General features: G+C 46.0%; 1 protein-coding gene across 10 annotated transcripts in view; it reads right to left on the bottom strand.

Moving 5' to 3' along the window:
- Window positions 1–17061, bottom strand: part of XYLB (xylulokinase) — a 125719-nt gene that overhangs the window by 76077 nt on the left and 32581 nt on the right. For all 10 annotated transcript variants that reach the window (XM_083406547.1, XM_083406544.1, XM_083406549.1 and 7 more), the window contains 6 exons: window positions 16035–16116; window positions 15663–15703; window positions 14234–14349; window positions 13678–13793; window positions 13061–13134; window positions 10789–10885 (listed from right to left, as the gene is read on the bottom strand). In XM_083406547.1, coding sequence (XP_083262673.1) covers window positions 10789–10885; window positions 13061–13134; window positions 13678–13793; window positions 14234–14349; window positions 15663–15703; window positions 16035–16116 — 526 coding nt within the window. The remainder of the gene's footprint in view (window positions 1–10788; window positions 10886–13060; window positions 13135–13677; window positions 13794–14233; window positions 14350–15662; window positions 15704–16034; window positions 16117–17061) is intronic.

Here is a 17061-nt window from a genome sequence, read left to right as displayed (position 1 = left end):
TGCCAACCTAGCAGTTCAAAAGCACATCAAAGTGCAAGTAGATAAATAGGGACCGCTTTCTAGCGGGAAGGTAAAGGGCGTTCCGTGTGCTGTGCTGGCTCGCCAGATGCAGCTTTGTCACGCTGGCCATGTGACCCGGAAGTGTCTCCGGACGGCGCTGGCCCGCGGCCTCTTGAGTTAGATGGGCGCACAACCCTAGAGTCTGGCAAGACTGGCCCGTACGGGCAGGGGTACCTTTACCTTTACCTTAACTGCAGTCTGGTGCAGCACTGCCCAGACACACGACAGTGAGAACTGGACTCATGTTAGGAAGAGAAAGTGGGATTTAGAAAAGAGGCATGAGGGATCCAGCATTACTGAGAGCACTGGTTGACATTCCATTCTGCCCAAATGCAAGTTTGCTTCGTCTTTCACTGAGAGGCGTTGCTCAGTTAAAACAGGGGTCAGCAAACTATTTCAGCAGGGGGCTGGTCCACTGTCCCTCAGACCTTGTGGGGGTGGGGGCTGGACTATATTGAGGGGGAATGGAATTAATTCCTATGCCCCACAAATAACCCAGAGATGCATTTTAAATAAAAGGACACATTCTACTCATGTAAAAACACGCTGATTCCCGGACCATCCGCGGGCCGGATTTAGAAGGCGATTGGGCCGGATCCGGGCCCTGGGCCTTAGTTTGCCTACCCATGAGTTAGAGGATATTGCCGGCCTATATTTATGGAGCAAATTCATGGGGCATGTAGTGAGCCTCTGTTCGTAAACCTGTTGGCACACCATAGACAATGGCAGGGTTTTTAAAGTCCCCAATACACTTACATTATCAGATCCAAGTTTTAAAGGCTGCGAATTCAAACACGGCATTTTATTAGCAGCATGTTACCTCTCTGGAGGCCTGTGGATTTGACTGAAGGAACCGTTGTTCCAGAGTTAAGGGCCAGACTAACAGGGTAGCAGGAGGAAGATGTCGAACATCAAAACAACAACATAGCAATCTTGCAATCTGAATATGTGCACAATACAACACCAACACCATCCCAACTACATTATGTCTACAATATATTTATCCTTCCAGATGGGAAGGAGGTGGATAAACCTAACATTTTCAAAATGCCATTAAAATGCACTCATTTGAGACACACACAGCCCCCAAGCTCCAAAAAGTCTGAAAAAGAACCCTCACCGTAGGCCACAGTGTGATCCACAAATATTTTACCAAGCTACGACATCTTGAAACACCACTGTGCCCCAGAATGAACTGCTCAATTGTTATTTGCATTTAACAAGTAGCAGTGCATCTTTTTAAGGTTGTGTGGAAATCATGGTCTAGATCTGAAGTGGAGAACCTGCCCATCCCACCCCACCCAGAACTCTTAAAGAATTCAAAAGTGAAATTGCTGGTATTCTAACACAAATATGTAACTTGTCCCTAAATTCAGCCCCCACATCCAAGGACTAGAAAGTGGCCAATGTAACACCTCTTTTTTTTTAAGGAATACAGAGGGAATCCAGAAAATTATGTCTCTTGCGGGAAAACTGGTGGAAAGCATTATTAAACCCAGGAGTACCTAGCATATAGAAGTACAAATTTTGCTGAAGCATGATCAGCATGGCTTCTGCAAGGTTAAGTACTATCTCACTAACCTTTTCAGAGTTCTTTGAGAGTGTCAGAAAGCATCTAGCTAGAGGTGATCCAGTCGAACTGGTTAGGAAACTGGAAGCCAAGAGTAGGAATAAAAGTACAGTTGTAGAAAAAAAAAAAGTACAGATGTAGAAAGTGGAGACCTTCCAAGGGTTGGTTTGGGGACTTGTGCTTTTCAGCGTGTTCACAATGATTTAGGGTTGGGGTGTGTAATAAGGTTACCACAGTTGCTGATGATACCACATTGTTCAGAGTGACTGGAACAAAAAGGGATTGCGTGGAGCTCTGAAAGGATTTCTCCAAACTCAGTTAATGTACAGTAAAATGGCAAATGAAACTCAATGTAAAAACGTAAAGGGACCCCTGACCATTAGGTCCAGCCGTGACCGACTCTGGGGTTGCGGCGCTCATCTCGCTTTAGTGGCCGAGGGAGCCGGTGTACAGCTTCCGGGTCATGTGGCCAGCATGACTAAGCCGCTTCTGGCGAACCAGAGCAGTGCACGGAAACGCCGTTTACCTTCCCGCTGGAGCAGTACCTATTTATCTACTTGCACTTTGACGTGCTTTTGAACTGCTAGGTTGGCAGGAGCTGGGACCGAGCAATGGGAGCTCACCCCGCCTCGGGGATTTGAACCGCCAACCTTCTGATTGACGAATCCTAGGCTCTGTGGTTTAACCCACAGCGCCACCCGCGTCCTCAATGTACATTGAGGCAAAAAAAAATTCCTAATTTCACAGACATACAAATGGATGTCACCACCAGGGAACTAAGGTACTAGCTTTTTACCTGGTTCAGGCTCCCCTGGCTCCCTATTATGGAAATATGTTTTCTTAACTGCCTGCATAAACCTGGCAGCATAGAAAAGTCTTTGGCATGAGAATATGAGCATGAAAATATGCCCAGAGATTCTCTCTCTCTCTCCTGAAAGCAAAGGGAAACGTGGTGGTCCAGGGAGAAAAACTGCAGAAAGATTTCAGTTTGGTAGCCACACAGAATCTCCTGTCCTGGATGAGGGATTTGTGTACTTATGGAAACTAAAAAGGAAAAGGGGAAAGGAAGATGATTCTCGATAGTAAGGAAATTCATTTAGAGAACTGCCAGGCGGTAGTTTTACAAAGAAGTCCCTATCAAATCTTGCACTGGAAGCCACTATGATTGCCATTGCTATCAGCTGTGAGTTTTGAAGCGCTGCCAAATCAACAGCCCTAAAGAGTGATAAAGCAGAATCATTATCTATGGCTTGATGCTTCTCAAATGTCAAGAGCCCCCTGACAACTAATCTAGCAGCCCCGATTGCTTACACTTCAGGGTGTTGTTCAAATGTGGGTTCCATGAAACGAGATAAGAAGTCACTGTTGCGTTGGTTCCAGAGAATAAGAACGCAAAAGAGACCGAGATGGTATCCACTGTTGAAGCAGCTTCTGTTGACACAGCAAGAGTTTGCAGGCTTTTTTGAATTACAGAGACATTTTTCTCTCATGGACAGTGGAAAGGTAATGAAGTTTCCAACTGTCAAGGCTCTTGACTCGAAGCACAGTCACGGCAGAGGGCCGATCACCAAGACATCAGCCTTGGGAAGGCAAAGCAAGAGAGGCGCTATGTGGATGGGCAAGCAGGCAGGCGAGAAGCCTAGAAGCAGCTGATTTAGTCTGTCAGCAGTTTTGCAGAGATTCATTGCTCAGGCTTGGTAGGCCAATGTCTAAAGACTGAGACTCCTTATGTCACCTGGCAATCTCTGCCTTTGCAAACTGCAGTACCTCCTTCTGGCCACCTACACTGGTGGCGCACAAGTGCAATGTTCATCAAGCCAACAGCTCCCTCTTCTGGGAGTGGCACAGAGTGCAAGGCACTGGGGTGGATATCTCTGCCAGAGCTCTCCACTCAAGGCTCCCAGAGCCAGAAACAAGATGGTGGTGGTGATGCCAACCTTCAAATCCTAGTTACCTTTAGAGTTAGGTTAAGGACCAAATTCAATAGGCATATGTGCTAGGTGCTGAGCCATTCTTGGGCTCCACATATTTCTGGTCCAAAGGCCAAGCTTCTGTATCCTTGGGTCCATTGCCACTACTGTACTGTCATGCGATATGAAGCCACAGGGCTGATCTCACCATGCGCAGCTTTCACATGGGCTTTGCCCGCATTGCGCAATCATCCATTTTGGTGTCTGGTAGACAGCGAAGGCTCTTGGAAATCTCAGCTTTCGTTTCTTTCTTTTCCCCCAAAAACAACAACAATAAAGCAATTCTCTGGGCCTTATAGCTTCCGAGATAAGCCTGGAAATATGTGGGCAGCATCTCACAGAAACTGAGAGGTAGGCTGAGCAAAATTGCAGTCAAGAGGTGGGTCTCCTGTGACGTGGATATAAAAGCTCCACGACTCTTTGTCGGGACAAATAGAATAAATTATGCTAAACAAGCAAAAGACGACATATTTGCATAAGATATTCAGGGTGCAAAATTTTCTCAGCATAGATACTGGGTTGCCTTGGTGAGGTGTTGTTTTTTTTAAAAAAAAAAGTGAGCTCCCACAATGGATTGAGCTGCGAGAACTTTTGCAAAACTCAAGCACAGAGAAGACACAGGGCCACAGGCCATATATAGATACCAGGTTGCCTAATTGCAAAACTGAGACACTCATTTTGCAAAACGGGAGGCGGGGGGGGGGGCAATTAGTTTATGTGGGGAAAATGGGAAGTTGGGGGGAATGAAATACAAATTGTTCCCTTTACCACCACAGAGTGTATAAATTAAAAAGGGCTGTGTTTGCTTTTTTTCTTTCTTTGTCTTTCTTATTTTTTTTCTTTTTCTTTTATTCTTTCTTTGCTTCCCTCCCCTTAAGTCAACAACCTTTAACAGGATACAGGGCGTTCCTAGAGGATTTTCCTTGAAATTTGATTGAAACACATACAGAAGAAAACAGTAACTGAAAAAGACCTGTAAGTTCTATATCATGCCAGGAAACCTGAACTAAACTTTTGTCACATAGTCCAACAGGAGTCTTTCTACTATAAGGCAGGGCTGAGTCAGATAAAATTAATCTAATTGTTAAGATAAAACTGCCATGAGGTGGGATTGACTGCCCTCTCCTGGAGAGAGAGAACAAAATCAGGGTTTTTTTAGGTGAGCTTGTGAGAAACTGTGTGCAGTGTTTTTTGGATTCTATTCCTATAGCAATGAAGAATAATATTTAGATTTTAAAACTGCACATGTCTCCTTGGAAGAAAGATACAGCAAGCCTTGTCTGTCACCCTGCAATGTATATATCATTATGCAGCAGTTTTTGTATATGCTGTAAACCGCCTAGAGTGGCTGGGGAAACCCAACCAGATGAGCAGGGTATAAGCAATAAAATTATTATTATTATTATTATTATTATTACCTGCAACAAAACTCCTAAATATTTTTGTTTTTACTTCTTCAAACTTCAGGACTACCCCCAGATCTGCTAATGGCTTCCTCGTCTGCATAGGGGGTGCCATTTTGGCTACATTAGAAATGGCACTGATACCTGAGCATCAGAAATAGAAGGAATGCTTCTTTAGCACTAGAGATTAACTCTTTCTGCTCGAGGCTCAGGCAGTCTTGGTGTTGCAGAGTGCCTTCCATCAGCTTTGGCTGGTGCCCTAGCTGCCCCCTCTCAGGGCAGGGATAACCTAACTTCTGTCGTCCTGGCTCTGCTAACCTCTAGGTTTGATTACTGCAACATGTTATACATAGGGCTGCCTCTGAAGATGGCTCGGAAAATTCAGCTAGTGCAGAATTCGGCAGCCCAGTTGCTCTCCCGGCAGAACTATCTGCCAATTTGTTTCCGGGCCCAGTTCAAAGTGCTGGTTTTGACCTATAAAGCCTTAAACGGCTGAGGACCGCAATACCTCAAAGACTGTCTCTCCCTGTATGAACCAACCCAGACCCTGCAGTCATCATATGAGGCCCTTCTTTGTGTGCCTCCTCCATGAGAAGTCCGGAGGGTGGCAACACAAGAAAAGGCCATTTCTGTGGTGGTTCCCCACTTGCTGAATGCTCTCCCTAGGGAGACTCACCTGGTGCCTTTGATACATAGCATTAAGTGCCAGACAAAACCATTCCTCGTCCCCCAGGCTTTTGGTAATTAAACAATCTATTGCCTTTTATACTGGAGGTGCGTGTTTATTGTTTTTGTTTGTTGCTTTGCTATGCATTTTTTGCATTTTCATACAGGCAACTCCCCATTTGCACGGGGGTTGCGTACCGGGCCATCTGCCCCCACCCCATTCGCCCCCTTCCGGCGTCAAAAATGGTGTGCACATTGGCAGTCAGGAGTCAATCAAATGCATGTGAAATAGTCATTGCCTGTGTGGTAAACTACCCTATGATCCTCGAATGAAGAGTGACATAGAAATTTAATAACTAATAATTATCATTACTATTACTATTAAGCATTTTAATAAAGGTAAAGGGACCCCTGACCAGTCGTGACCGACTCTGGGGTTGCGCCGCTCATCTCGCTTTATTGGCCAAAGGAACCGGCGTACAATTTCCAGGTCATGTGGTCAGCATGATTAAGTCGCTTCTGGCAAACCAGAGCAGCACACAAAAACGCCGTTTACCTTCCCACCAGAGCGGTACCTATTTATCTACTTGCACTTTGACGTGCTTTCGAACTGCTAGGTTGGCAGGAGCAGGGACCGAGCAACGGGAGCTCACCCCGTGGCGGGGATTCGAACCGCCGACCTTCTTATCGGCAAGTCCTAAGCTTTGTGGTTTAACCCACAGCGCCACCCACATCCCTAAGCATTTTAATAACTCCCTGTAAATAAAACCCTTAAGAATTGGGGTTATAATATACAGTCACACCTTAGATCCTGAACGCTTTGGTACTTGGAGCTTCCCGCAGCCAATCGGAAGCCGTGCCTTAGTTTCTGAACGTTTTGGAAGTCGAACAGACTTCCAGAACGGATTCTGTTTGACTTCCGAGGTACGACTGCACATTGATATCTCAGTTCAGCTGCAAGAATCAAGCATACAGCTAACACAGAAGAAGAAGGGGCTGCACCACTCACAGGCCTCTATGGGTAGGTCAGTTCAGAAAAGCAGAATGAGGAGGGGGGCATCTGCAAGACTGGCTCCCCCACCATGCTGACTTCACTACCATACCCCGCTCCGTCCCAGTACACTGCAGTGATTCAGCCAGAGGTATATCAGGTGAGCAGCGTAAATCCACCCCACTGCCCCCTGCAGTTCGGAACCATGTCAAAGTGCAAGTAGGGGTATAGCATCTAGATCAAGGGAAGTAATAGTGCCACTGTATTCTGCTCTGGTCAGACCTCACCTGGAGTACTGTGTCCAGTTCTGGGCACCACAGTTCAAGAAGGACACTGACAAACTGGAACGTGTCCAGAGGAGGGCAACCAAAATGGTCAAAGGCCTGGAAACGATGCCTTATGAGGAACGGCTAAGGGAGCTGGGCATGTTTAGCCTGGAGAAGAGGAGGTTAAGGGGTGATATGATAGCCATGTTCAAATATATAAAAGGATGTCACATAGAGGAGGGAGAAAGGTTGTTTTCTGCTGCTCCAGAGAAGCGGACACGGAGCAATGGATCCAAACTACAAGAAAGAAGATTCCACCTAAACATTAGGAAGAACTTCCTGACAGTAAGAGCTGTTCGACAGTGGAATTTGCTGCCAAGGAGTGTGGTGGAGTCTCCTTCTTTGGAGGTCTTTAAGCAGAGGCTTGACAACCATATGTCAGGAGTGCTCTGATGGTGTTTCCTGCTTGGCAGGGGGTTGGACTCGATGGCCCTTGTGGTCTCTTCCAACTCTATGATTCTATGATTCTATGCTGTAGCTACCATTTTTAAACTTGCAAAGCCTCTATGGATACAATCGACCGAGAATTCTCCCCTAAAATGAATAAGAGCAATGCAACATCAAAGCAGTTGTGTTCCTGTACCAGTCCCATTCATTTCCATCGGGCATGCTAAGGAGAACTTCATGGTGAATTGTGCCCTAAGTCCCTTTCAGCAGATGCTGCCACAGAGAACAAAGAAAAGGCCTGAAGAAAGACCACTCCTTTCACTTTTTCTTTTTGCTATGCATTCACAAAGGAACCGCCAGTGACTGAACACAGATCTAAGGATAAAGCCACAGTAAGAACGAGAATTTAGGAAAATATCAAACACACCAGTTTCACTTTTTAATACTTGACGTTATACTATGTGATAGCAAGGCGCAGGCACGCGTATAGTTTTATAAAAGCCAACATTTCATCTTAATTGCAAGAGACCTGGGCTTCATGCAAATCTATATGCACATTTTGGAGACGACAAACACCAAATTAGCAAATGTTTCCAGACTGGAGAGCAGGCTTGAAAACAAGCTCTCTTTCCAACAGGAGCAACCTTGATTGTTTTCACAAAGGTATGATTTCAGGCAAACATGAAACGTGAGGCACAAGCATCACTTAACAGCAGGCGTTGCCACAACAGAAACTAGAGCACAGGAACTGAGCCTCTGTTTCCAGGACTCAAATACTAAATTATAAAGTGCGCTTTTCCCCAACTACAGTGTTATGTACTGAGTTGAATAGGATCTAAAATGCAGCAGTCTGATTGGTCCTAGAACAATAGGATCCAGAATGCAGCAGTCTGATTGGTCCGCAGGAGCCACCCAATCCAACTCTGGGTGGAAGTGAATGCTCAACCTGATTGGCCTACAGGAGAACCCCAGAATTAGCCAATCACGTGGGGCCCATTGTGTAAATAATGTATATAAAGCAGACATTTCGGGGGAACTTCCATTCCTCACTACTCTGAGCTGATTAAAGAGCATGAAATCCACACTCGACTCTGAGTATATTTCATACAGATATTAGAAGCAATAACAGCATGGATCGCTTTCCCCTAAAACTGCTTCCCCAATGGTGCCTGCTGCAATGCCCCCTACTGCTTAAAACATGGATTTCTCTGAAGGTGGAAAGATAAGATTTGAGGGAGGAGGCCTTTAGTCTAACCTTCTCCCCTAGCTTTCCATGTGCAGAGATGCGTAGCACTGGGGAGCATTTATTCATGCACTCCACTCGCACTCGCTACCAGCAGTCTAAACCAATACAATACAGTCCCAGAAGACCCAGACTATGTTCTTTTTTTCTGCACTTTCAAATCTGCTCAGAAACATAACAGTTGTTTGTTACTTGCCCATAGCCATACAAAGAGTCAGTAGAAGACCCAAGAATCAATAAGCTCAGGGCACACAGATACCCTCGCCAGCTTGGCAGTGCAAGAGTGACCCCGACCCCTTTCCTTCTGGCAAGCACACAGCAAGAGCCCCCTGTGGAGTGCTGGGGCCATGTGGCACCATGTGGCACTGGCGAGAGCCAGTGTGGTGTAGTGGTTAAGAGCAGTGGACTTGTAATCTGGTGAACCGGGTTCGATTCCCCGCTCCTCCACATGCAGCTGCTGGGTGACCTTGGGCTAGTCACACTTCTCTGAAGTCTCCCAGTCTCACTCACCTCACAGAGTGTTTGTTGTGGGGGAGAAAGGGAAAGGAAATTGTTAGCCGCCTTGGGACTCCTTAGGGTAGTGATAAAGCGGGATATCAAATCCAAACTACTCTTTGCCTTTGTCCGAGGGAATGGAACCAGAGGCTGGCCTTGGGGGACAGGCCAGTGTTGTCCACAGGCGGCGGTGGCAGCCTTAGAAATTGCCCCAGAACCAGGATCAAGAGGAAGGAGATACAGAAACCACTCTTGTTGCTCCTGCCCAACCTCAAGACCAGCAGATCTAGCAAGGCCAACAGTTCTGATGGGCCCTTCAAGTGGTGGGGGCAGCCCAAACGAAACCAGCAGTCCAATCAGAACAAGCCAGCAATCCTGAGCAGCTCCACCAATCCCTACAGCCGCTGTACAGCTGGTGGCATCCTTGCCAAAGTTAGTTGCCGCTGGTAGCAAGGCTGCAGCTGCCGAAGTGGCAACTGCTGGAGCTTCTCTGGGGACAGAGTCGTTTGCCGCTGCCAAAGCAGGCAGGCTCCGCCAATGCAATCAGCTCTGGTGGCTTATAGGCTCGGCTCAACCTCAGCCTCCTGTTAGACTTCCATGGCTCCCCCTTGCCTCCTCGGAACGATGCCAAAATCAAGGCAATGCGGCCGCACATTCCAGATGGCTCTGGAAGGCTTGAAGCAGCCAACACGTTTAGACCTTAAGCACATAGTGATTTCCTACTTTTGGTTCAGCTCCTGCAACAAAGCACCCTTCCTTTCACTGGCAAGCCGGGTGTGGCGTTTGCCTCCTAGGATGGGTCATAAGGAAAGGGTTAAAATAGGTGTGATGTGATTGGCCAGTGGGAATGCAAGGGGGGAATAAAAGTTTGGTTTTGAAAGTCAGTTGAGTTGGGTTGAGGTTTGGGAGTTGAAGAAGGAAGAGGGAGGTTTAGGTGTGGGTTGGTAGAGTTGTATTGTGAGAGAGTGAGAGGAATTGTTAGGTGGAGTCAGATAGATACTTGGAATAATCAGTTTGGAGTTGTTAGGAACTAAGAAAGAAACTGACAAGAGAAAAATTAACTGAAACCATAAGCTTGTTCCTGCATTTAAAAATAAACTTGATTATTTGTTTATGTTAACAACTGACTGGACTCTGTGTGTCCCCGTGAGATACAGGGTGGTGGCAGCGGAAAAAGCAATCGCAGTGGCGGCACAGGGTCAATAGACCGTCAAACGTCCGGGGGCCCTGTGTGTGATCGCACACTGCACAAAGAGCCAGAATGTAGCCATCAGTCACCCACAACTTCCAGGGACACCGATGCAATCACACAATACGGCGGGGAAGACTAAAAGGAAGAAGGCCACCCAAACTACACTTTCAACCGTCTGTAGATCCAAGCAATCCACTTTTTCCATTTCAGCGCCCCTTCTCTCAGGCAGGATATTTCATTTCAGATCCAGTGTTTAGAAAAGGAAAAACTCTGAGGAAGCTTTCTCCAGCCCACACTCAAACTATTGACCCACAGGGACCCTTCAGCATGGCGGTACTCCTCACAGCTGGGCAGTTGTGCTCTTTTTGATCCAGATCAGCCGGGGGGGGGGGGATGCAGGAATGTGCATCCAACTATTCAAACAGGACTTATCAGCCTAATGCAGCATTCTTTTAGCTCTCTTGTCATGCCATAGACACACTCACGGATTGTATATCCCAGCTTTTCAGCATGAATCCTTTTTGCCATGAACTGCCCTTCAATCAAGGCCCGTATCTCCAGTTCCTTGGGAAATGTTGAGACCTGTAAAGAAAGAAAAACAGATTTATATCCATGCGTCCAATGCAGAAAGAGAGGCTACTTTAAAACCATGCACACCAAATGCCCGGTTTATGATACGTCAAAGTTGCCTTCGCCTTCTGAGTCTGTACTTAGTCAGAGCTACTTTGCCTTCCCGCAGCATCATGACAACCCCAATTCAGCTCATAATCTTGTCCTAGCTGACATTCCTCCATCCTGAAATCAAGGCTTGATGAAATATTTGCAGCACAACTGCTAACTTTGTTTCTGTATTTTCTCCTTCATAGGTAAAGGACGTTTTGAAGCTTGCTTACAGAACATTTTTGTTGGAGGGGTGGAGTGCAGAAAGCAGTAAAGGTAAAGGTAAAGGTAAAGGGACCCCTGACCATTAGGTCCAGTCGTGTCCAACTCTGGGGTTGCGGCGCTCATCTCGCTTTACTGGCCGAGGGAGCCGGCGTACAGCTTCTGGGTCATGTGGCCAGCATGACTAAGCTGCTTCTGGCGAACCAGAGCAGCCCACGGAAACGCCGTTTATCTTCCCGCCAGAGCAGTACCTATTTATCTACTTGCACTTTGACGTGCTTTCAAACTGCTAGGTTGGCAGGAGCAGGGACCGAGCAACAGGAGCTCACCCCATCGTGGGGATTCGAACCGCCGACCTTCCGATCGGCAAGTCCTAGGCTCTGTGGTTTAACCCACAGTGCCACCCGCGTCCCGCAGAAAGCAGAGCCACAGATAAATTCAGCAGCAGAAATTTGTCTTCCTGCTGCCTGATTAAAACTAACCCTGCGGTGCTGTCACTTCCCTTCGGAACAGTGAAATCCTTTGCATCTCTACCCAGAAGCAAGCTCCAATGAGTTCAGTGGGGCTTACTCCCAGGTAAGTGTGCTTGAGATTGCAGCCTTATTCAGTGAGGTGTGCAATCTTTTTTTCTCTGTCCCATGGACACTGTTTAAATAAGGAAGCTTGTATCACAAATATTGACAAACTCCCCCATGGACCGGCACATTGTTTTGTTTTACTGCACTTATGGCTGCTGATCAAAGTTCACACACTAGGAAGCAGTGGTGTAGCATGGGGGGTGCAGGGGGGACCGGCCGCACCGGACGCAACATCGGGGAGGGGCGCACTCGCACTCGCAGCTCTCTGCCCCTACCTGGCTCACTCACTCTCTCTCAGTGCAGTGCTGGCTGTGCGAATCCGATCCGAGCCGCCGGGTCGCCGCCCACTGTGGAGGGGAGGGTGCCAGGCGTGCGGTGCGGTGCGGAGAGAGAGCGAGGGACTATCTGGGGGAGGGACAGTGCAGTGGGGGGGGGACGCAAATTACTTGCCTTGCCCCGGGTGCTGACAACCCACGCTACGCCACTGCTAGGAAGCAAGTGGATGTGGTGGGACTTCCTCCCAAGGATCACTGCTAGAAAACAAGTGTTTAAAGTGCTTTGTAACCTTTATTTATATTTGTGACAAGCATGTGAGGTTCGGCTGTGGTTACTATCTCTCGTTTTAAAAATGGAAAGCTGTGGTACAGACAAGAGTATCTAGCCCAAAGCCATTGCTATTGAAATCAGGGGCTGAGGAGGGATTTGATTCAAAATATCCCATGGACAAAATATCCCAGGGACGTGGGTGGCGCTGTGGTCTAAACCACAGAACCTAGGGCTTGTCAATCAGAAGGTCGGCAGTTCGAATCCCTGCGACGGGGTGAGCTCCCGTTGTTCGATCCCAGCTCCTGCCCACCTAGTAGTTCGAAAGCACATCAAGTGCAAGTAGATAAATAGGTACCGCTCCGGCGGGAAGGTAAACGGCGTTTTTGTGCGCTGCTCTGGTTTGCCAGAAGCGGCTTAGTCATGCTGGCCACATGACCCGAAAAGTTGTCTGCAGACAAACGCCAGCTCCCTTGGCCTGTAGAGCGAGATGAGCATGCAACCCCAGAGTCATCCGCGACTGGACCTAACGGTCAGGGGTACCTTGAACTGGACAAACTTGACGTGCCATACATTCTAGGGAAGTGAAAAGCTTGATATCTGTTTTGGTTGCTATTGCCTGGTTATGAATTTTGGAGCATGCAAAGTTGTGACACGTGTTGAGGAAGGCTTTGTATGTCGAAGTGTTGCCCAGGCTGGAATTCAATTATGCTTCAAGTAACCCTTAAAAAAAAAGATGTGAGGCTGATCTTACTCTGTTGTTGTGTGTGTTGAATCGGTGAATTCCCACGGTCTCCGGTATAATCTCCATCACATCAAAATAAAAGCCTAAATGGAAAGTATTATATAAAAATATTACCACATTTGTGTTTTGTAACAACAATCTTTAAACTAAAAATATATATATTATGACAACAATAAGCAGCAGAATGATTTACACTTTGTGTTTGGGCATTACATGTTCAAGCCTTTACATGTTGCTTCCTCTCTCCCTTCCTTCTTCCCCCTCCCTCCTCCCCTCATATGTTCTGTTTAAATAGGTATTTCTTGGTTTCTGGTAAACCACGGTCTTCCATTACATCTTAACCAGCAAACAACGGCATGCACTTGTCCTGGAACCCACAGTTATAAACCAGAGTTTGTCTGTGACTTGCAAGGGAAGAATCACTGCCTTTTTCTGACGGTGATTTCTATGTCTCTTCCAGTGGCTACTGGTCGTCTGCTGAAGCCAGTGTGTCTGATGGCAGTTAACAGAAGATTGTGTTGCTCTTCTGGTAGATGAGCAGGTCATTGACGCACAAGAGGCCAGTGAAGCAGATGCTAAAGCATCTAATCAAACCTTGATACTTCCCTCTCTTCAAAGACACATACCCACATTTCCATCATTTCCAACAGCCGTAGACAAAAGCGCTTTGGAAAATTCCTCCCATGAGCCCGAGGCATGTTCATTTCGAATCTTCTCTCTCATCAAAGAACCATTCTTATAACTAAAGTAAATTATAAAGCTAAAGTTATAAAATGCCAGTCGAATCTCGCAACAGATCCGATCAAAATTTGAAAGTTACATCATCGTTTTGTTGGGGGTCTGGAAATCATAGCACAACGCAAGTCTTCTGAAATGGAAATCCTATGTAACTCAGTCCTGTTGAAGCTGGTAGGACTTACTTTTTGCATGTCTGACCTACCAATTAAAAGAAATCTGTCTGAAAAGGCTTGTGGGCTCGTGGAATCAAGAGATGCTATCAGGCCCATAAGATCTAATTGTGTAACCAAAGCTTATTTTAGCTGGGGACACACCTCGTAAAAAAGAGATCACAGGACCTACTCCAGTGCTCAGATAGAGTAGACAGGACTATAGGAAACAGGCCACTGGCCCAACTCCAAATAAACACAGTATTCATATGTGAAACAATATAAACTTTGTTACCACAGCATGGCCATGTAGGCTTGTGAATCAACTGGACTGCAGAGGATGTGACCTTCTAAAGCGGGTTTTGGCTCTTTAATCCAGAGAAACAATGTATCACTGGTGCCAAGGCTAATCTGCAAGAGGAAATAATTGAGGTGTTAGTGCACAATGTGCATGAAAAGCAATGCAGAAATTAAATTAAACCCATTTGTTTGTAGTACTAATTATCTTTGAATTACACATTAAGGCAATTGCATTCTTGAGGTATCAGCTTGGCTTGTCACCTTTGCGTGAAGCATAGTGCAGAAGGAAGTGAAAGGAAATCTATGGATTTATTAGGGTAAATTCTCACACATGCATAATCGTCACTGAACAACTGTGACATACAGTGATGACTTGCGCGCGTGAAACAGCCGCCACAGAATCCCAAGCCTTCCTAGCACCCGACTTCACTCCAAGCCATATCTTTTAACAAAGCTTGTTTATGCATTCAGGCAGAGAGTCGTTTCACTAGGTTGGTTAATCAACTTTCTTTCTACATCATCTCAATCCATTCCGAAAACCTTCTCAACAGAAATGGAATCTATCTCAGACCAGCAAAGGGTAATCAATGCACATGTCCTATGCTTTTTAGGGCACACAATCCAGTCAAAATTAAGCATTTTAAGCACCACTGATCTTAATGGGGAAATATTTAAGGACATGCATAACAGGATTCCCATGCTTTTTAAAATTCAGAGGTAAATCCCACTACGTAAAGATTTACCTCAAGACCACACAACACCAGTCTTGAAAGACCTACATTGGCTCCCAGTATGTTTCCGAGCACAATTCAAAGTGTTGGTGCTGACCTTTAAAGCCCTAAATGGCCTCGGTCCAGTATACCTGAAGGAGCATCTCCACCCCCATCGTCCAGCCCGGACACTGAGGTCCAGCGCCAAGGTCCTTCTGGCGGTTCCCTCACTGCAAGAAGGAAAGTTACAGGGAACCAGGCAGAGGGCCTTTTTGGTAGTGGCGCCCACCCTGTGGAATGCCCTCCCATCAGATGTCAAAGAAATTAACAACTATCCGACTTTTAGAAGACATCTGAAAGCAGTCCTGTTTAGGGGAGCTTTTAATATCTAATGGATTATTGTATTTTTATGTTTTTCTGGAAGCCGCCCAGAGTGGCTGGAGAAACCCAGCCAGATGGGCAGATATAAATAATATATTATTATTATTATTATTATTATTATTATTATTATTATTATTACATTCCATGGATCTTATTGCCAAGTAACTATGATAAGGATTGTAGCCTTATCTTCCACTGAAGGTGATATTTCAAATGTATTTTCAAAATATGTCGAACACCAAAATGTATAATGTAGAACTGCTGCTCAAGGCAACTACCCCATACAGCACTGGATTAGCAGTATGAGCAAAGCATGAATACATCAACACTTACTGCAATGTCCCCTTCTCTAAGTCTCATTGCTGCCATGGATGCTGAAAATGCAAGCAAGAGAGTCCTGTGAAATTATGAGATCAGCCTTTGTATCAGATACTAGGACATCCTGCACAATAGATACAACTGAATAGATAGGTGCACCTTAATTCCATCAAAATAAATGGGACTGAAGCTGTTAATTGTGCAACTAAGTCCCATTGTTCTTCATAAGACTAAACTTCACCTTTCTTTTTCTGGATGGCTGCAATCCAGGCACAGAAACCATTGCAGCCTCTTTAGAATAATCATAAGGGACCTAGAAAAAATTAGACAAGGGATAGAATCATGGAGAGACTCAGAATTCTACCAAGCGAATGTTGACTTTCTTACCTGGATTGTCTCCAGTAAATGCAATGACTTTACAGCCAGAATTAAACCCAAAGCGCTGGGTGTGGTAGGGTGAAACACAACCCTAAAATGGGGGGAAAGAGTACAATATGAAAGGTTTTTGGTTTAAGAGCACCATAACCCTTTTGCATCAAGCATATGACACTTTAAGAAAAACATCTAGCTTCCTCTACAGAAGATCCACAATAGTCTAAGAGAGAGCTGCAAAAGATAAATCCAGCAGCCACAGTCTACTATTTTGTTACAGACTCCCAGTGTGGCTCCCGGTGGAGTACAGGATCAGGTTTAAGGTGCTGGTTTTAACCTTTAAAGCCCTATACGGCCTAGGACCCTCGTACCTACGGGACCGCCTCTCCTGGTATGCCCCACAGAGAAACCTACGGTCCGCAAATAAAAACATCCTGAAGGTCCCAGGCCTCAGAGAGGTTAGGCTGGCCTCAACTAGAGCCAGGGCTTTCTCGGCTGTGGCACCAATCTGGTGGAACGCTCTGTCACAAGAGACTAGGGCCCTGCGGGACTTGACATCTTTCCGCAGGGCCTGTAAGACAGAGCTGTTCCACCAGGCCTTTGGTCAGGGCGCAGCCTGACCCCCTCCTCTGGCAGTCTGCACAGGGTCTTGCTTGCTGGTTGCCATCAATTTGTTTTGATTGATTTTATGGTGAAAAGTTTTTAGAATGTTGGATTGTTTTGCTTGTTGTTAGCCGCCCTGAGCCCAGCTTTGGCTGGGGAGGGCGGGGTATAAATAAAATTTATTATTATTATTATTATTATTATTATTATTATTATTATTACAGAGAGACTCAAAATTCTACCAGCATTTTTTTTAACCTAAGGTTCTTACAGTACACTCGCAAGTACCTGTTCCTGAAATAATCTGCCACATGAGTTTCAAGCAAGAGCAAGTAGCCATTTAAAGTCCGATGGCAGACTCTCTTTCACTCTAAAACAGCGTTCGCAATACCTGTAGATCACATAACATATACAACCAAATTTTGCAGCTATCGATTAA

This window comes from Podarcis tiliguerta, assembly GCF_965153285.1.
Source record: "Podarcis tiliguerta genome assembly, chromosome: 12".
NCBI lineage: Eukaryota > Metazoa > Chordata > Lepidosauria > Squamata > Lacertidae > Podarcis > Podarcis tiliguerta.
This window is presented reverse-complemented; position numbering and strand designations above follow the sequence as displayed.